Source organism: Plenodomus lingam (genome assembly GCF_022343315.1).
Source record: "Plenodomus lingam strain CAN1 chromosome Unknown contig_9, whole genome shotgun sequence".
Classification (NCBI taxonomy): domain Eukaryota; kingdom Fungi; phylum Ascomycota; class Dothideomycetes; order Pleosporales; family Leptosphaeriaceae; genus Plenodomus; species Plenodomus lingam.
In genome coordinates this window covers 692,133-712,783 of record NW_027093973.1, presented here as the reverse complement: position 1 = coordinate 712,783, position 20,651 = coordinate 692,133, and the positions used below count along the sequence as shown (strand labels likewise).

The 20,651-nt window shown below is 49.8% G+C and overlaps 6 protein-coding genes across 6 annotated transcripts; 3 read left to right on the top strand and 3 right to left on the bottom strand.

Annotated features, from left to right (window-relative positions):
• Positions 1–284: 284 nt before the first annotated feature.
• Positions 285–5,564, top strand: IAQ61_010764 (uncharacterized protein; the record flags this gene model as incomplete). The annotated part of the gene is made up of 4 exons (XM_003834725.2): positions 285–3,042; positions 3,093–4,235; positions 4,284–4,562; positions 4,609–5,564. The coding sequence occupies 4 exons, from the start codon at positions 285–287 to the stop codon at positions 5,562–5,564; spliced, it is 5,136 nt and encodes a 1,711-aa protein (XP_003834773.2).
• Positions 5,565–6,213: 649 nt separating this feature from the next.
• Positions 6,214–7,464, bottom strand: IAQ61_010763 (uncharacterized protein; the record flags this gene model as incomplete). The annotated part of the gene is made up of 1 exon (XM_003834724.1): positions 6,214–7,464. One exon carries the CDS (start codon positions 7,462–7,464, stop codon positions 6,214–6,216), a length of 1,251 nt encoding a protein of 416 aa, XP_003834772.1.
• A 1,536-nt stretch (positions 7,465–9,000) lies between these two features.
• IAQ61_010762 (uncharacterized protein) lies at positions 9,001–9,919 on the top strand (the record flags this gene model as incomplete). Its single annotated transcript, XM_066098923.1, has 3 exons — positions 9,001–9,231; positions 9,552–9,803; positions 9,851–9,919. Coding segments are annotated over 3 exons (552 nt in total), but the record flags the coding sequence as incomplete, so codon positions are not given.
• A 2,397-nt stretch (positions 9,920–12,316) lies between these two features.
• On the bottom strand, positions 12,317–15,115 carry IAQ61_010761 (uncharacterized protein). The gene is made up of 3 exons (XM_003834721.2): positions 14,426–15,115; positions 13,865–14,358; positions 12,317–13,799 (listed from the first exon to the last, which is right to left on the bottom strand). Exons 1-3 carry the CDS (start codon positions 14,597–14,599, stop codon positions 13,265–13,267), a joined length of 1,203 nt encoding a protein of 400 aa, XP_003834769.1. The 5' UTR covers positions 14,600–15,115; the 3' UTR covers positions 12,317–13,264.
• Positions 15,116–17,275: 2,160 nt separating this feature from the next.
• Positions 17,276–19,181, top strand: IAQ61_010760 (uncharacterized protein; the record flags this gene model as incomplete). Its single annotated transcript, XM_003834719.1, has 2 exons — positions 17,276–17,438; positions 17,494–19,181. 2 exons carry the CDS (start codon positions 17,276–17,278, stop codon positions 19,179–19,181), a joined length of 1,851 nt encoding a protein of 616 aa, XP_003834767.1.
• Positions 19,182–19,470: 289 nt separating this feature from the next.
• IAQ61_010759 (uncharacterized protein) lies at positions 19,471–20,642 on the bottom strand (the record flags this gene model as incomplete). The annotated part of the gene is made up of 3 exons (XM_003834718.1): positions 19,471–19,584; positions 19,657–20,168; positions 20,276–20,642. The coding sequence occupies 3 exons, from the start codon at positions 20,640–20,642 to the stop codon at positions 19,471–19,473; spliced, it is 993 nt and encodes a 330-aa protein (XP_003834766.1).
• Positions 20,643–20,651: the final 9 nt, after the last annotated feature.

Sequence of the window (20,651 nt, the reverse complement as noted above, 5' to 3'; positions counted from 1 at the left end):
TTGCTTCGTCTTTCCCCCACTGATTTGGAACGACGTCCCGTTGAACGGCGTGTTTGTGTGCGTTGTGTGTTTGGCTTGTTTTCACGGACCGGCGCCTGTGTACCTACATTAGGGTAGTTAGTAGAATACCACCTACCTGTAATACCTACCGCGGCCTCAACACCGGCCTGGAGCATCGACCTCGACCAACACACCAACACACTTCGTTGCCTTCCGTTCTCTTCTGTACAACATATGCCGTGTCGGGCCCGGTCGCAGCATCGTCCCCAGCCAGCGCGACCGCAATGAGCTACCTCAACACCCAACCACGCACCAGACTGGGGCATACTGCCACATCGCCCTCGCCGCTGCGCCAGTACTCGACCGCCTCCAATGGCTCTTCCACCTATTCAGGTGGCAGCAACCAGAACCCGCCCAGCCGATCAAGTACGCAGTCCAGCAATGCTTCCAACGGCTTTGGATCAGTAGGACATCGCCGTGGCATGAGTGAGGCCACAGCGCTCTCGCGACCACGGACCGAGGACTATTTTGGATCGACATCGGAAGAAGCTGATCCCAGCAGCGCATATTCAAGCATGCGCAAAGCATTGCGGCCTCTCCAGCAGGCCCCCCAGAGCTCGCCCATTGCCGAGAAGCCAGCACCAGTACGCTCCTCTACGGCTGCCTTGAGTCCAGATCACAGCGCTCATAGCCATGTGCGGTCGCAAAGTGTCGAAAACTTTCGATTCTCCCCCTATGATGGCGCAGTCTCCCCACCCTCCAAGCCCCGCCCGCTCTCCCTCGCCATCTCACGAGCAGACTCGGTTCGCGCCCCAACCCGCGACCATTCAGCCCGCCCACTCTCAGCCCACCTAGACCGCCCAGAGCTTAAGAGCCTCCAAAAGTCGTCGACGGGGCATCTGCGCACGCTGTCAAAATTCGCCGAAGCTGGGAGCGACGAGGACTTTGTCATCAAGTCGCCCGAACAACAAGTCGTGGGTCTAAATGGACGACGCCGACTACAACGGTTGGACAATGCACGAGGGAGCTCCACAACATCATCATGGGCGAACCGGAATTGGATGGACCAGCAGCGGCAATTCTTGCAGGCATACGAGTACCTCTGTCACATTGGAGAAGCCAAGGAATGGATGGAAGACATCATCGAGACAGATCTGCCACCAGTGGTGGAACTAGAAGAAGCCCTTCGCAACGGAGTCACCCTGGCAGAGATTGTCCAAGCGATCAAGGGCCAACCGTTGCGCATTTTCCGAGATCCAAAGCTGCAATATCGGCATTCCAACAATTATGCCCACTTCTTCAAGTTTCTATCCGAGGTCGAGCTACCAGATCTCTTTAGATTCGAACTCGTTGATCTTTATGAGAAAAAAAATGTGCCCAAAGTCATCTACTGTATCCATGCGCTTTCATGGCTGCTGTTCCGCAAAGGCATAGTCGACTTCCGCATTGGCAACTTGGTCGGAAAACTCCAATTCGAGGACCACGAGCTAGAGGCTACCCAAAAAGGCCTGGACAAGTCTGGTGTCAGCATGCCCAACTTTTCTGGCATGCAGGCGAACTTCGCAGTAGAGCCGGAGCCGGAGCCGGAGCCAGTAGAATCGGAGGAAGATCGGATTGACCGAGAACTCTGTGAGAATGAGGATATCATTCTAGATTTACAGGCGCAGATACGCGGAGCTCTGGTCAGGATAAGACTGGGAAATTTGATGCAGGATCTGTGGGATAACGAACATCTCATTGTAGATCTGCAATCGCGTATTCGTGGAGACTGGGCCAGACAGATCGCCTACTACCGCTTAGACATGCGTCGCTTTGCCATGACTCTCCAGAGTGCAGCGAGAGGATACCTTATCCGCTCTCGCGTACGAGGTGAGGAGCAGTACTGGCATGACAAGGAACCCCAGGTACTGAAGTTACAGAACCTATTCAGGGGACGGAAAGCAAGAGCGCAAGTTCAGTACACCAAGTCAAAGATGCAACGGCATGAGAATGGTATTCGCCAATTTCAGGCAGCAATTCGAGGAGCATTGGAGCGATTGCGAGTATGCAACCGTTATGAGCAGACCCGTGACACAGAACCTTCTGTTGTGTATGTTCAGGCTATGGTCCGTGGAGCCCTTGTCCGACAACAGGTGGACCGAGAGTGGGCGGAACTACAAGCCAACGAAGCCCAAGTCGCCGAGATGCAAGCTGCCTCACGCGCCATGCTCCTCCGTCAGTCATTACGAACAGATCAAGAAAGCTTACGGCAGCATGAGTCCTTGGTCACGTTATTGCAAGCTGCTGCTCGTGGCGCTTTGGCTAGAAAGAAGAATGAAGAAGTCCAGGCGAACTTGGAGCATACCAATGTCAATTGGGCTGGCCTCCAATCTCAGGTCCGCGGAAACGTTGCAAGAGCATCCGTCAGACAGATACAAGACGCACTTAACATTGAGGTACCCCAAATTACAGATCTTCAGGCTGTTGCAAGAGGAGGACTCGTACGCTCAGACGTCACCACTATCCTCACACAGCTCTACGAGCAAGAAGACGCTACCACATCCCTCCAATCCTACATCCGTGGATATCTATCGCGCCAGCGACACTTCTCTGATCTCAAGGCACTTAAGGCACAGGAGCCTACCATTCTGGATCTACAATCCGCGTGTCGAGGCTTTGTACAGCGTCAAAAGACTTATGAAGTACTCTGTGAGCTCAACGCACAGGAACCAGAAATTATTCAGCTCCAGAGTATAGCACGTGGTGTTTTGCAAAGAATGCAGATCGGTATCCAGCTTGGCCAAGTCGAAGAACATGAAGAAGCTCTCGTTGAACTACAAGCCTTGGCTCGTGGCATGATGATTCGACAACAATACGCGGAGAAGCAGCAGTTCTACAAGGAGAATATGGAGAAGGTCATCAAGATCCAAAGTTTCATCCGAGGACGTCAACAAGGTGAAGCGTACAAGAGCTTGACCAGCGGCACCAACCCCCCAGTATCGACCGTGAAGAATTTTGTCCATTTGCTGAATGATAATGACATCGACTTTGACGAGGAGATTGGTAGGAATTGTCAGCTCGTCTATCCATATGAAATGCTAATACAATTGCAGAATTCGAACGTCTACGAAAGACTGTCGTGCAACACGTGCGCCAAAACGAACTCGCCGAACAGTATGTCGACCAGCTTGATATCAAGATTGCCCTGCTTGTGAAGAACAAGATCACTCTTGACGAAGTCGTCAAGCACCAGAAGCACTTCGGTGGAAACGTCGGTACCCTCCTCAGCAGCAAAGACATCTCATCAAAGGACCCCTTCGATTTGAAAGCGCTCAACAAAAACTCCCGTCGAAAACTGGAACAGTACCAAGAGCTCTTCTTCATCCTTCAGACGCAGCCTCAGTACATGGCAAGACTGTTCCGGCGCATTCGCGAACAAAACCTGGCTGAGAAGGATACTAAGCGCATCGAACAGCTAACAATGAGTCTCTTTGGACTGGCCCAGAAGCGCAGGGAAGAGTACTGGTTGCTCAAGTTACTATCGCGTTCTTTGAAGGAGGAGATTGAGGGTTGCGCGACGTTGCAAGAGTACCTTCGAGGCAACTTTTTTTGGACAAAGCTATTTGCTAATTACGTTCGATCGCCACGGGATCGCAAGTTCCTAAAGGATGTTTTGGGCCCGGTCATTCGCGAAAACATCATCGAGAACGAGCACCTAGACCTGGAAAGCGATCCTATGCAGATTTATCGCTCAGCCATCAACAATGAGGAGCTCCGTACTGGCCAGCGAAGCCACCGTGATCCTAACGTGTCACGGGATGTCGCGCTCAAGGATCCTGAGACCCGTGGTACCTTCATCCATAACCTTCAAGACCTTCGCGATGTTGCAGACCAGTATTTTACGGTATTCGAGGAAGTGCTGCATCGCATGCCATACGGCGTCCGATATCTCGCACAACAGGTCTTCGAGGAGCTGAGGCGTCAATTCCCATATGAGCCCCAAGAACAGATGCTGCAAATAGCAGGCCATTGGGTATGGAAGGCGTATATTCAGCCCGCTCTACTGCAACCACAACATTGGGGCGTAGTCGATCGTGGTCTCTCACCAGTCATGAACAGAAATCTTGGTGCTGTCGCCAAAGTGCTTGGTCAGATAGCAGTCGGAAAGCTGTTTGGTGGTGAAGATCTCTACCTGCAGCCACTCAACAGCTACGTCACAGAAGCTATTGATCGTCTACAGGATATTTGGTCAAACAGTAAGTGATGAAATATCGTTATTCCAAGATACAACTAATATCCTACAGTGATCAATGTCCGCCCTGCAGAAGTGCAATTTGAGATTGACGAGTTCAATGACCTGTTCGCGCGCACCAAACCCACCCTGTACATCAAACTTGCGGACGTCTTTGCCATTCACAACCTTGTCATCGACGACCTCCCCAGTCTCTGTCCTGCTCAAGACGACCCTCTTCGCGAAGTTGTTCGAGAACTCGGCAGTGCTAAGAACAATGAGAACGAGCTGCTACACGTCAGTGCAACTGAAATCACCTTGACTCTCAACCCCAAGTACCACGAGCAAGAAGGTAAGTACATCCCATCCCATGTCCAGCCCTCTACTAACACGTGCAGACCCCGATGCCGAAATCAAATCCCTCTTCATGGAAACGAAACGCTATATCCTTTATATCATCCGCGTCCAAACCGGGGCCAACCTCACGGAAATCATGTGCAAGCCAATCACCCCCGAGGACGAAGACCGGTGGGACGCCCTCGTTCGCGAAGAACTGGCGGCTCAGCAAAAGAACCGTTCACGCAAGTACGGCGGGACAGTGCGCTCCTCAGCCGCATCAACATACACCACGGAGATGGGCTCCAATTCCGTCCTCGAATTGTCCTATCCCACACTCAAACAATACTGTCTGGAAAACGTAGTCCACCTCCAACGCGCAGGCCGCATCTCGCACCACAACAACTACCAAGACCTGCTGAATGCGATAGCCGTGGACATACGCACCAAACACCGCCGGCGGATCCAACGCGCCAAAGAGCTCGAAGGCGTGCGCAACACGCTCGCCGCCCTCGACGAGAAAGCCCACTTCCTCGAATCCCAACTCAAGTCGTACAACGACTACATTGAACAAGCCATGGTGACGCTACAATCCAAAAAGGGCAAGAAGAAGTTCCTCCTCCCTTTTACCCGCCAATACAACCACCAGCGCGAACTGCAGCGCAGCGGCCGCGAATACCGCTTCGGCAGCTTCAAATACAGCGCCCGCAACCTCGCCCAAAAGGGCATCCTCATCTCCTGGGCCGGCTATCCGGAGTCGCAGTGGGAGCGCCTCGACATCACCATTAGCTCGAATTCGACGGGCACGTTTGAGATTCAGGGCTCCCAGGGCAGTATGATGATTCCGGGGGCGTTTGCAGAGGTGCCGCTGGATGGGCTGTTGCAGGCCCAGTTTGATAATCATCAGTTTATGAATCTTTTTGGCGAGGGCAGGGATGGGAGTGGGGGTGGGGCGGTTAGGGTTAATGTTAATCTGTTTTTGCATTTGATATTTAAGAAGTTTTATAGGGATGAGTGAGGGGCTCGGCGTTGGCTGCTGGCTGTGCCTGGGTGGCTCGGGGGGTATGAAGAGGGTTGCTTGGATGAGAGAAAGAGAAAGAGAGGGCGTGGACAGGTTTTGAGAAGCGGGAAATGGATCGGTGGATGGTTGGCCCACTGAGTGTGGACCAACGAGGTAAGGCGGGAAGACAACGTCGTGTTTTGTTTCTCTTTGTCGAAGAGGACTTGTTTACGGGCGGGTGGGGATAACATTGATACCTCCTTTTCTTTTCTTCTTCTTCTCTCTTGTATTTTCTGTTCCGTTTGCGAGCCGTGGGCTTTGGCGTTGTATTGGCGAGCTTGGAGAAGTATGGTCGTGTGGAATGCGGCGTTTTTTTCTTGTTTTGGTGGGGGGGTATTGTGATGATGGGATGGGCACGAGCATGAGATTGATGAGCATGAGTGTGCGGTATGGGGTATGCCGGTGCGGTATGGAGACGTGTATGTGTGCATGGAAATTACGACAACTTCATGTGAATGAAAGATTGAATGTTTGCTTGATTAAGAGGATTGTGGTATCGTGACCTGAATTCGTCGTCATACAAACAGGGGTATTATGTATGTCATGCAAAACGCCATGGCCGTCCGGAAATGGACCCCAAAAGAGGCAATGTCGAACTTTTTCTTCTTCAAATCACCATGTCCCCCTCAACATCGTCACCGAATCCATCGCCTTCCTCCTCCTCATCCAGGTTTTCTAGTGGATATGTCAGGATAGCCGCGACACCGCCCAGACCCTCCAACCTCTTTCCACTCTCATGCAATTCACTCAGCACCCTGACTTCCCCGCCCTCGACCCCCTTCACCTTCTCCACGAGCGAAACCCAGCGCCGCCTTTCCGCCACCGTCTGCGCGCGAAACAGCTTGTTGCTGATGAGCAAGACGCCGCCGCCTTTGCCGACGGCGCCCCTGTCCACGGCGCGCTCCACCTCCCTGGGCCCGTACCAGGCGCGCCCGTCGTCGAGGCGCATTAGGGCCTGAAATTTATCCATCAGGGCAGTCTCGCGGGCGAATTTGGTGGAGGCGAGTTTTGCGGTGATGGCGGGGGAGGAGAGGACTTCGTTGAGGGAGTGTATGTGGGGTGTGGAGGAGTGGGCGATTGTGATGTTGGGGATGAGGGCGAGGAGGGGTTTGTTGGTTGTGCGAATGGCTTCGGCGCGCATGTAGGCGAGGAAGGAGGAGGCGATGAAGCCTGGGCTTGCAAGGAGTAGAGGGAGGGACTTTTCATGTCCTTGGCGGGTCGGGGATGAAGAGGGCGAGGATGCTGTTTTGGAGAGGTCGAGATGGCGGAGAAGGGTGGAGAGGGTGGAGGAGAAGAAGCGGGTCATTGCTTTGCTGTGCGCTTCTGCGCCGCCTCTTCGTTTGCGAGGCACGGCGACTTCGACTTTCGACCGCAAGATGGTTTGGTGTTCAGTTATCATGCAGATGTTTGCTGTGCCTTCGCCTAGCACCACGGCCCAGAGCTCAGCTCGTCGACGGGAGTCGCATGCCTCTTTCAGCATGTTGAGCGCTACCATGTCCCAGCCGTGTGCCTTTTCGATCTCAAAGTCGCGCCTCAGCTCCAGGTCGAGCGTGTGGTGTTGGCCAATCTTAACGTACTCGTTTTCCCCAATCACCCGCCCTGAAACATGCAGCTCACCGGAGCCAATATCAAAGTCGGTGCTCGTGACTTTGATGCTCAGAACCATGGTCACGCGCTTGGAGGAATGAGAGCCCAGCTCATTCGAGGTCGTGTTGACGCGTCGCACCGCTTGTGCCATTACCCGGTCGTCCGTCTGGATGAGGTTGTATGCGTGCCACATGTCTTCTGGCTCTTCGGGGAGCAGTGTGGCGCTGCCTGAGCCTGTCTTCTTCTCGATTTCTGATCGGATGAGTCGCATGTTGGGCCGGGGGGGGGGGGGGGGAGGGGTGTGTTTTGTGTGTAACTTGGGTGGAGGGTTGAGGTTCTATATTCTATTCGCAAGCGTTGGCCGTGTATGTGGTAGGAAATATTGATCGCAGGACCGAGACGTTTGAATGATGACGCACGAGGGGCTTCGCGCTGGTGGGGGTACCATGGATTTGTACTCTTCGCCCCTCCAACATGCATTCACAACACTACTACTACTACCACTACTACTACACACTTTTCCTGTCATTATCAGCTCAGTGATTAATCATCAGATTTGCAGATTTGCCATCATCGTCTTTCCTTTGCTCTCATAAATATCGAAGCTTCAAAGAAGACTGGCAGACAGCAACAGTACTCAGCGCAGAAGCTACATCTTTTCTCTTTTTCATCCTCAACGTTACTTGCACACCATCTCTTTCGTAGACCAAATACAGCGCTCTGGCCACCTCTTTATGCATTTTATCGCATCATAAAGCAATCAGTCGGACTGCGCATGACCCGGACATACCCTCGGTCTTGAACATCATGCGATGCCGAATGCGAGAGTTCTAGATTGTATACGTTACCTACTATGGCAAGTCAGATGAACATGACTAAGTTGACACTTGAAACCTGGCGTTGACTCGAACTCGATAATAATTGTGGAGTCTGCTAATATTCCAACCCATGAGGCGGGCATTGCGATATTTCACCACGCGATTTGGTCCTTGCAATGATTCTGCAGGGCTCATACATAAACTACACATACCACAGTATTGTATCAATCACCATGGCGACTCGGGAAGAAAGACGTGTGCTACCGATAAATGCCGGAGAATCCTCGGGTAGCTATGATGAACCCATCTGGATGATGGCCTAATTACTATCAGTGGCGATCATTGATGTACAACTCAGCTTCAGCTTCCAGGACCTGCCTATTCCCAAATTTGCCCATATTGATCTGGACGAAATCTACCCAGGTATAGTTAGGTAACAGGAGGGATGTATGCCTTTACTTTTCCTTGACAGAATACCGGAAGTAAACTAACAGGTATAACCCGAAGTCTCTCTGGATGCCCTCGAGGCATTATTACACGCAGTAGAACTCTACTGTTAATAAGAATCGAAGATAATACCAGAATTTGACATGTTCTTAACAAAATTACGATTATGATTACAAATAAAGAGGAGGCACCAGCAAGGAGAAGGTATATAACTCACTTCCTATGAAACTCCAGATACGTGCACGGCTGCACAGACTGGGTGTCTCATGGCAGACCGTGTGTGTACGGTACATTGTAGACACGTAATTCCCTTCTATAACTAGTATGCCGTAGATCAACTGGAAAATTAACTGCAAGTATTATTACACTTCTTACCAGCTCTATCAGCGCTAAACGATTTGCTAGTTGACAATGGCACACAACATACCATGCCATGTCCTTGACCACAACGACCCAACCAGAAACCCGTCATCACAACGAACAGATTCCAACATTTTCGGAAAACATCAAAATCAATAATCAAACTATCATGTATGCCAGCGCTACCAGCCATTCGTCCACTCTCCTCCCTCCAAAATAGCCATGCGCTGCTGGTTCCTCCGCGGTCCGTTTCTCGGCACATTACACCGTTTCCAGATGAACAGTCGGCCCTCTCCTTAGTACTAGAGATTATCTCTCATAAACACCCGCGGACAGCCGCGCCCCCGTCGAATGAATTTCGCCGCGTGAGTGAAAAGGCAGGGGAGCGGGGCCGGGAGGGAATCGGGGGGATCGTATATATGTAGGTACAATCCCTGCTGGTTCCCGTACATGTTGTATCGAGGAACAGCCGGGTTGGTGAAGTGGTTCGAGCAATGGAGGAATGCTATGCTATGGAATAGCTGGGGTCAGGGGGATGCTTGCTTCCGGCGGTCGGATTCGGGTTTGCGTATTATCATAGGGATGGGGATGGAGATTGGATGGTAAGGGCTGCTGAATGGATGAAGATGTGCGATGCGGATGAATGATGGACTGAGAAATTTTTCCTTTGGCTTTGCTTGCATTGCATGTGAGAATCAGATATGGTATGGATGTCGTGATGCCGTTGCGATAGAGTTTGGGCAGGCGTCTTTACAGCATAGCGTACGTATACACCCACATTGCCCGGAACCATTCACAACAGTCACGCCATGCCACAAAACTCTATACCCAGGATTCCACACCCGACTGCTGTCTTTATGCTTTGCCCACCGTCTTTGAGGTCGTGATAGGGTGGGTGCCCTCTACATGCCCTGTCCTCACCTCCCGAACATCACCCCGACACACGCCATCACAAGCCGGCATAATCGGAGTTCACATCCCACAAGTAAGAAACCATGTACACACCACTCTAGGTACTTACACCGTATGCAGCAGCGCCTCAGTAACGAACTGGCTACGATCGACAACTCATTCGTATCCACGCACCAGAACTGCGTGTGAGCGGGCTAATTTCCACACCTACGAACATACAGATACGAATGCAATGTGGATGATCCTGTGCTCACATTCACACTGGTACCCATCACACTCCATCGTACCTGCACGTGCAAGTGCAACGCATCATCGTGTCTTCCCCATCAGGTTCTAAATCTAGGCTGACCCACCGGGGGTGCGTGGTCGGGGACAATCTTTCGTGCGCAGTGTGAGCCTTGAGAGTGATGGGGCCGGGATCCTATGGGTCGGTTTGTTATACAAGTGTGCTTATGTGCATGCACGTAAGACGTGCAGCATAGCATCTTGCATCAACTAAAGTGGCATCTATCGTACGGTATGGCTGGTGTTTATCCACAGTCGTCTTTAGAAGCACGAGGCTCTAACGTGATCCACCACCGAGCGCCCACCCCCACCGAGCGCCCACCAACACCAAAATCCACCACCCACTAAATAAGGATATTGCGCCACCTATAATAGCTATTATTATAAGATTTCTTAGAGTCGCAATTATTAGATCTATTAGAGTAGATTAAATATTTTAGATTATATAAGTAGCTTTTTAAGGGGTCTAATTAGGCGCCTATACTATAAAGTTACCTCTACTACTATATCCTCTTCTACTAGCTCCTTATTAACTACCTTAGCTAGTATAATAGTAGGAGGCTTAAGGATTTACCTCTTACCTATTTAGGATATTTTAATATTATTTTAGAGTTACTTTTCTAGTTATTTAGTAGTTTTCTACTTATTATATATAGTAGCTTTTTAGATAGCTTTCTTCTTCTACTCCTTCTTAGTAATTACTTAATTTAGGTAATACTCCTTTATAAGTTAAGCTTTAGCAAGCTTCTATTACTTATAAAGCTTAATTACCTTACTTTTTTAGTATTATAGCTTTTATTCTTTAAGGTTCTTTTACTCCTAGAGCTTAAATACTTACTCTACCTTTAATAGTAAAATAAATTAGGTACTACTACTATAATTATTATTAGGGGGTAATAATAGAGGTTTACTATACTTCCTACGCTTCTTCTTATTAGCTAGGGTAGCCCTTAGGTATTTATTTTTATAGTTAAGTAGAGTATTTCTTACTAATATAGTATAGATTATCTAGCTAAGCTTCTTTAACTATTTATTATAGATATTAATTATAGTATTATAGAGTAACTACTCTATCTTTCTTTAATTACTTAAACTTAATATTAAGGTTATACTATTACTTAAAGAAGGCTAGTTACTATTATTTATAGGTGCTTTAAACCTTAAAAGAATAATATTAGGGTTAAGTAGTAAGATACCTATTACTTTAAAAGCTATTAATATTAGCTTTTCCTTAAAGGTATTACTCTATATAGTATTAAATAACTAGTAGAAATCCTTCTTAGTAATACTTATAAGCCCTTAAAAGCTATCTAGAAAACTAGATAGTTAAGCTTTATATAAAGCTATAAAAGGAGCAAATACTATAATATTAAGTAGCTAAAGGGTATAAGTACTATAAGGGGGATATATTATAAGTAGGATCTTATATTTATTATAGTACTTAATAAACTCTATTATTATATAAGATTTATAGCTATTAAGGATAAGGAGCTAGTATAAAGTATAAGCTTTAGCTTTTATCTTATAATTAAACACCTCCTTAAGCTAGGATACCCCTAGGGTATAGCTTATTTACCTATTTAGTAATCCTATAAAGAAAGCTTAGTATTATAATAGGTTAAAATCTTATAACTAGGTATTTTATAAAGCTCTAGATTAAGACTAATAAATAAGGGTAGAGGTAAGAGTAGTACTATTAGCGTATATACAAGCTATAGTAGTAATCCACTCCTTATTACTATTCTAGAGTATAGCTCTAATCTTTTTTTACTTATAGGCGCTCTTATTAAATATATATTTAGTTTTTAATAGTACTCTAATAAGAAAACCCTTTTTATTTATATTATAGATATACTAACTCTTAATATTATATTACTTTATTTTTTAGTATAAAAGCTTAAAGTATAAGCTATACTTAAAGGTAGAATTAGCTTTAAAGTAGTTATAATTAAGCCTAGTAGCCTAATAGAAGATAAGATTAATATTATAGTAGTTAATAAAGTGCTATACTTAATTTTTACCTACTAGATTCCCTATTATTTTAGTTATAAAATTTTAAATAATAGTTTATATAAGGGGTAATCCTTACTTATAAAGCTCTTTAATATACTTTATAAGCTTACTTTCTTATATAGTATTAAGTATTTAACTATTTAGTAGAGTAGTAGTATATACTTAATAAATTTTCTAGTAGTATCTAGATAAGGTTAACTATAAGTAACTATACTTTTCTACTATTTCTAAGTATATAAAATCTTCTCTAAAAGTTAAGGATTTAATTGCTATAAGCGTATTATTAATAGGTGCTATAGTTATTAAGAAATTTAGTGTTAAAAATTTAGTGATTTTAGTGTTAGTGGGCGCTCGGTGGGGGTGGGCGCTCGGTGGTGGATCACGTTATTTGTGTCACTGCGTTGCTGAATGCATCTGCATCTACCTTTGTATGACGGTGTTCCATGTCCTCGACGTTGATTCAGCAGCGATAGTTACCAGGATGGGTACGTATACGCGCTATTAACAATGTTCTATACCTACAGTAGTAGTAGCTTACGTAGATTAAAAATCAACGTCCTGACTTCGTATTCGCAAACCTTATGTAGTGTCCTTGCGTAGGAGCCCCATTACGGTACCCTTAGCCTACCTTTCCGCAAAATCTCATGCTGCGTCACGTGGCGGAGCACGAGGGAGCCACGATGTCCGATCGTATCGTGTACCGTAGTGGACCTGCACATGCCCCACAAGGCAACTGAAGAGGCAACTGGACATATACTCGCTGGAAAACTTGTCGGCGTTACCGTTCGCGCAGGCAAAGTAGGAAGAGGGAATTTTTTTTGAATTGAAGAGGAGAGCGAAGGATGTGGGGATGTGGATCTGAGCGGATTGTTCCAATTTCAATTCTTTCTTTCTTCAAAGGATTCACGATGGCCCGCGCGAGCAGCCGGCCGGGTGGAGCAAGTGGGGGTTGCTGGGTTTGTGTCTGTGTACAATTGCACTCAGGCTGGGCCGAGTAATGGGATGTGTCTTTACCATCGTCAACTCTGTTTGATTTGTGTGAACAGAGTAACAATGACAACTCATAATACTATATAGTTGGCTCAAGAAAAAATACAAGACCCAGGGTATATACAACTGCTAAATCGCAACCGAAAAAATCGTTACTCAGACTACATACAAGAGACGTGCATACACGTTCAAACATCGTTAATAGTAATAAAACCCGCAAATCCATCCCATCGGACTCACATGCAATTACCGCGCATGCGCAGGCCCTTGATCCAGATGTGGCGAATTCCAATCCAGACTCTGCTTGTAGCTCTCCTGCGACGTCTTCTTCTGGACCTCGCTACTCGAACTACTGCTCATCTCGCCCGTTGACTCCTCAATCGTGACTTTTGTGCTTTTCAGGATTCCCGGACCTTTGTGCTCCTCGCCCTCTAGAATGGCGCGGTCGCTCTCGTCGTCGCCGTCGAGGATGGATTCGCCGGGGATGCGGCTGTGGTAGGCTTTGCTGCCTTCGAATGTCTTCATACGGATATCGCCGCCGCCGGTGGAGTGGCCATAGGCGTATTGCGGTGTCTTGTGGCTGCCAGTGATGGTCGAGGGGAGGATCTTCTGGAAGAAGTGGTCGAAGGCTTTGCGGAGGGGTGGGAGGGAGGCGATGAGGATGCCGATGGAGAGTTCGGCTTGGGACCAGATGGTGAGGTTTACACCGTCCCAGGTTGGGTCGGAGGTCTTTGTGATGGTGCGAAGTTCGATGGTTTTGAAGATGGAGCAGATGGTGGCGCTGGTGGGCAGGCATGTCAGTTTCGAATCATGTGAGGGGGGGGAAACTTGGTTTGTGTAACATACGGGATACTGAGTAGGAAGACGATGCGGATACCCCATTGGGTTCTCCGCGACAGTTGCACTCTTGAGAGGTAGATCAATGGCGCAGCCATGTAGACCACATCAGTCAGAATATTGCTCACACCTTGGGTATACGACAGTGGAAGAGTTCCTTTCGCCCAGCAGCGGCTGGGGCCTTGGTATCCAAAGTTCCAATTCTTCTCCAGCGGGATACAGCCGAAGAGAGTCAGGACAGGAGCCAGGAAATTGAACGCCGTCACCATTGCGATTGAGAGCCAGACTAGAGCCTGGTAGACTTTGGAGAAGTTGAGCACCAGAAGCCAAGCGCAGATGGACCACTTCAAGAATGCGACGGCGATGATGTTGATAATCTGGGCTATCCAAAGGAAATAGCTGTAGTGCAGAATTTGAGGGAGCACCGTGGGATCCATGATGTGTCTTCCGAGACCTGCTTCGACAATCACTTGTGCAATCGCGGTTGCGACTATATTGAGGCACTGAAATCTCCAAGTCAGTCCATGTCACTGCGTAGATGCAAAGTGTCGCCTCTGAGTTTGAACTTACAGTAGCCATGATGAGCAGGTAGTCTGCTATCATGAACCTTCTTCGCTGCATGAATGCATACACGCATCTCCACACCATAAAACCTGTGCTGAGAATCATAAGTGTCCAGACTGGCACCAGGATTTTCAAGCGCTGGTCTGGCCATTCCTGCCCTTCGGGAGGGGGAGCCTCCATGGTGGTGGGCCCGTGAGGAATTACCTTGAGATCTGTGAGATCTCCAAGATCGGTAAAGAGAGCAAAGTCATTCGGTCGTACGGGTGAAGGTCCTCAAGTATAACACCGCCCTTTCACTGTGCTATGTTCCAGGGATAGGTGGCTACATAAAAGCCCAACTAGCTGCTAGAGAAGGGCAGAGGTGCGCAAAATCGATTAGGAGAGTACGAGATACTATACTAGAGGCCCATTTTCGAAACGATCCTCCACAGGGTCTTTCCTGTACATAGACATCCTTGTTTGAACTACTTTCGCGTTGATTGAAGAGCCCCACATGGTCGCCACGACCCCGATTGGTGAGGGGAACTCGGCATACTTGAGATTGACGATTCATGGGTCCTAGAAAGCGAGCCACGCCATCAAGAATTTGGGCATCTTGAGCGAAGATCGATCGAAAACCGGGTATGTTTAGCAGTTACCGTCGTTGTTACACTCAGCCCTGTCGATGTGCCCGATCTCGTTCAGCCCTTTTGCGGCAAAACTCAAACGAATTGGAATGTTGAAACTTTACGCAGTGCCTACTGCCCAGGAGCACAATACCAAAAAAGGATGGACGTGACTCGCTGTTACGACGCTCTACATATTGGATTCTGCACGCGAAAGAAGTGGCGTGGTGGCTAAATGTTAGGGCACAGTAAAATGAGTGGGAAGAATGCTCATGGGATGCATTACCCTACACCAACTAGTCTGTTCAGTGCCTGGTCAGCCGTGCCCCGACATGCCGCCGTGCCGGTTGCTGCGCTTCAAGCCACCGGCGCTGTCTCCTTCATACCATGTTCCTTTTCGACACAGTAGAAGTTCTGGATGCCTAGGCAGCTTGCCGACTTTTCTACGACTCGCCCACCACTTGAGGTAGTTCAGGTGCCAGGGCGAGTAAGTGTGCTTGACTCCTCTTGACTCCTCTTGGAGCGCAGTCCTTGGGCTGTGGCATGTCGTGTCAGAGATCTCATGTCAAGAGCCAACCTTTTCGTGGACTCTTTTGCAAAGGCAGATTGGCTAGTATGAGATTATGATTCTTCCCAAATCGTGACAGGCTTTCCTGCCTGACATGCATACCGTACACCTGGGTGCAGCTAGGCATTACACTCTTTGGACGGTCCTACATACATGGACACGCGCGTGAAGGGAAGGGTCTAGGATCGGAGTACGTACCTTGTTGATAGCGGCTTTTGTAAGTATTGCTTTCGGCAGAAGGGTCTCCGAAACGGCAGCTGTTACGCGACAACGAAGAGGGATTCTCCTTTCGCTTCGCCCATCGGTACGCCATCGGACGTGCAAAGCCACCGGCACCGAACAACATTCTCGCCTCTGACCATTCTGTGCATTTGAGACGAATTCCAGGTAGCGATAGGCTCCCGCTTCAACTGGAGATGAAAGCTTATTTCTCCAGCTTGGCCATGTGGACGGCACATTACCCAGGAAATACTTCTTGTCGATCAGGACCATAGCGTGGCAGCCCTCATGCAGACGGATATCACAGCCTGAATGGGAAACCTGGTTCCGCAGACCAGGTAGCGGTTCCTCTACCGATGAACGAATTACGATCTGGAGATCACAGTGGGCTGGCACTGGCTACGGCTGTACAATACCGCTCCTGGAGTTTGGACAGGAACCATTCCAGAAACGATAGATAGTCTCTGCATGGACATGCATCCCGACGTTGTGCTGTGCCTCACGCTTCACGCCTCACGCCTGGCGCTGGTTCTGTGGCGCACGGCAAGCCCTTCCCATACGGTAGCCTTGAACCCTCGGTATCTGCACAAGGTTTCCGCTCAAGAACCGGCAGTTGTCAGTTACCAGTAGACTCTTGGTAGTCTTCGTCGAAACGGACCACACATTAAATAGGTCGGCGCCGTCGGTCAGCGTGTTCCCTCCCGTTGCGGCCTTCGCTTACCTACTGCGAGTCAGCATCAACTGCGCCCACGTACGGTACGGTACGGATTTCTGTCTAGAGATAGATAGGACCCGTCCTGCCCGTCCCCTTACCTTTCTCCGATCTACCGCGCCAACCTACAATGTAGAAGATTGTCGCTTCATGCCTCCATTCGCGAGAAACTATTCCACTACCGTGTAGCGGTCGTATTGTACGACATAGTTACAAGACCCTGGATTTCGAAACGAGACAGTGCCTAGAATCTCTCCTGGGCCCCGTTTAACGTTTAGTTGCACTTGGCTGGTCTCCCGGCTTGACTCGCGGGAGGCAGCGTTTGGCCCGCCATACTTACATGCATGCCTCGTTCTATAGTACCGGCATATAGCACTCTTCAACCCAAAAGCACATGGATGGCGGATCTTCTGGAACGGTTGCGAAGCCCGGGAGAGAGTTGGGCAACGGAACCTGCCTAGTCCAATTAGCTGGCGAACTGTTCGCCTTCACCATCCTGGACAAGTCATGTTTGCAATGCTGGTGTGGGTCCGCGGGCCCATAGTATTCACTGGTCTGGCAGTGTATCGTGCATGAAAGCACGAACCGGCATTCCCACGTGGTGATTGCCCGTTTGGCCAATGCTAGGATTATCTGTTCTATAAACCCGTCCAAGGAACGCCTTCTCGTACTTTAAAGTTCAACACCTGCACCTACCGCTAGCATTCCAACCCACGCTCGCTCAGATTCCACGTACCGGGGTTTCAAACAAGATGCCCGTCTTCTCTCGTTTGGCGGTAGCTGTCCAGCTTCTCAGCATCCTCATCACTCCTGCACTTGGCGCTGCTGCCGCCACACAGCAGTATGACTATGTGATTGTTGGTGGTGGTATCACGGGCCTGATCGTGGCCAACCGTCTCTCCGAGGACAGGACCAGTACGTGCACACGATCGAAAAAAGCAAGATACGTTTCATTAATCCGATCGATTAGAGTCTGTTCTCGTCATCGAGAGTGGGAAAAATGTCGACACCGAGGCGACGAAGATCCCATACAAGGCCAATGATTTGACAGCAGCAAATGGCCTCCTATGGGATGGTTACAACTCCAAGCCCGAACCCGGTCTTGGTGGCAACACCTTCCCTGTTCTAGTCGCAAAGGTTTTGGGCGGCGGTTCAGTAATTAATGGAATGATCTACGACCGCGGTAGTGCGGCCGACTATGATGCTTGGGAGGCTCTTGGTAACAAGGGCTGGGGATGGAACGGTATGGAGCCATATTTCATCAAAGGCACCACCTTCCAGCCCCCGACACCAGAGATTGCCAAAGACTTCAACATCACCTGGGATCCTTCGACCTACGGTTCTGGCCCATTGAAGGTCTCCATTACCAGCAACCAGTATGAGGACATCAAGGACTACTGGGCCGCCTGGAGGGCTACTGGGGTGCATGTACCTCTAGATGGTAACAATGGCGAGGCTTACGGCCCCTCATGGTATGCCAACACCATGGATGCGACCACTGGACGTCGAGCACACGCTCGTTACGCGTACTATGATCCCATCCAGGCCCGTAGCAACTTGAAGATCCTCACGGGAACGACTGCCAATAAGATCCTCTTTACCAACGCGATGAAGCCTACCATGGCCACTGGTATCGAAATCACTCTTGCCTCCGGAAAGACTTGCGCCGTTTACGCACGTAGGGAAGTTGTTCTCGCGGCTGGCGCCATCCAAACCCCCAAACTCTTGCAGATTAGTGGAATTGGACCCAGGAAGGTCCTCCGGGCTGCCCGCGTCAACGTCCGCGTTGAACTCGATGCCGTAGGCTCCAACTTTCAAGATCACCCATGGGCCACCGTCATCTTCAACACCACGACCGACACCTTCCCAAATCAAAATTCCTTGGCCCAAAACGCCACTTTCAATGCTACCGCATGGGCAGAGTACGAGGCCAACAAGACCGGCCCTTACACATACGCCCGTGGCAATGCCCTCGCTTTCATCTCGCTTCCCGATATGACCCAGGACGTCAATGCCGTAGTCAACAGCCTCAACGGCCAAACAGACTCGGACTACCTTCCTGCAGCCTACCAGGGCAACAGCAAGCTCCTCGCGGGCTACGCCGCCCAGCGCAAAGTCATCGCCGACCTCTTCAAGCGTCGCGACGCCGCCGTCGCCGAGTTCCCCGTCCCCGCAGACGGCACCTTTGGCCTCGTTGGTGTCGAGAAGCCACTATCTCGTGGTACTGTCTCGCTGAACGCTTCCAACCCCACGGGCCCCCCCGAAATCCTCCACAACGCCTTTGTCAACCCCGTAGATCGCACCATCATGGCCATTAGTCTGCGCTTCTTCCGCACCGTCTGGGCCCGTCCCGAGCTCAGCCGCTTCCGCATCTCGGAAGTCTCGCCGGGGCCCCAACATACTACCGACACGGATATCTACGACTCCCTCCTTCAACAGGGTCTGCTTAGCCCGACGCTCGCGCACCCTGCGGGCTCGTGTCCGATGATGCCTGCGAGTGCGGGTGGGTGTGTAAGTGACCAGTTGCTGGTGTATGGAACGCAGCATCTGTCTGTGGTGGATGCGTCGATTATTCCCATTATCCCGTCGTGCCATCTCCAGGCCACCATGTACGGTATTGGAGAAAAGGCGGCAGATATCATCAAGGCCAGAAGGTAGATGCGGATGGCTGACATTGTACATCGTTTATAGCGATCCTCTATTAGCGAACTGCTTGTGTAATCTTTATCTTAATGTAATCACACAAGGACTGCACAGATACAATTTCGTCCTTCGCTTTCAGATAACTCTGAATGCGAGGAATCTGAAACTTTGAAAATGATAGTGTTTCAGAAGTCATGTCTCTTATTGTTAGCTCCCCCCCCTTTTTTTTTTACACAGCGGCACTATCATGCATACGCTTCCTAGCTCGCAGCAAAGTCCCAGCAAAGTTCCATCTACAACTCCCCTACCTTTCCTTAACCCTCAGCACAATAACCGAATTGACAACTTTATTCCACGGATGCACCTCGACTAAAATCTCGAACCCCGCCTTCTCCAGCTCGTCCCCCAGCTCCAGCACCTATCCCATCCGCATTAGCACACGCACTCTCTCTCTCTCAATCACCGACATCATCCACCAACTAATACATACCGGATACAGCACCGTCCTCAGGCCCCTCGCACTCCGCGCCACCACGACAGTCCCCGGCCTCAACTTGCGTACTAAGCTCTCCAGGATCGCAATCTTCTCATGGGACTCGACGCCCACGAGCGCAGCGAGAAACACGACGTCAAAGGCATGCCAGTCTGTCATCTGCTGGCCTTGTATACCTGGTATTATACTACGCTCATCCGTGCTGACGTCGGTACAGGCAAAAGTCGAGCGCGCGGTGTAGCCTAGTCGTGCGCAGAGCTGCTGGCTGGTTTGCAGGGCGGGTAGGTCGCGGTCGATGTTGTGGATGGTGGCGGTGGGATAGCGGTCCAGGACGCAGAGAGATGTCAGGGGGAGGGGACCGGAGCCTATGAAGGCGAGGTTGCGGGGTGGGGATGCGAGGAATGGTTCCAGGGAGGCGCATTCGAGGTGGGAGAGGTCGATGTAGTTTTGGTGGTAGGGGAAGCTGTGGAGAGGGTTGGTCGTGGTGGTTTGCTTAGATGCTGGGTTTACTTTTTTCTTTCAGTTATTGGGTTCGTTCAGTGAGTGTTGAAGGGAGTTCATGGATGTGAGGGCTATGGTATGTATGTGTGTGCGTGTGGAGAGTATCTCATGGTACCTTTTGCCAACGCCGTGATGCGCTGCGCCCAGTATGATTCGAGCTCTCCCTCTGCTTCTGCGCATATTGGGCGTAGTCGCTCGCAGAGGTTGCTAGATGCGCATAAACGTAATATCTCTTCTGACAAGTTCGTGCTATAGGGTAGTACACAGAGGTCGACTAGACGACTGAGCAGATCGTTGATCTGTGGCCCAGGCGCAAGAGAATTCAGTTTGACAAGGCCATTGTATATCGATTGGATCTCGGCGAGTACTTTGTGTGCCGCTGTACTCGTTGCTGTGGGTGTCCGCGGGGGCGTTATGGCGCAATCTCGGTCCAGTACTGGCGCCCGTTTCGAGTCATACTTTGTTGCATGCGTGGTCGTCATCTTTGGCTG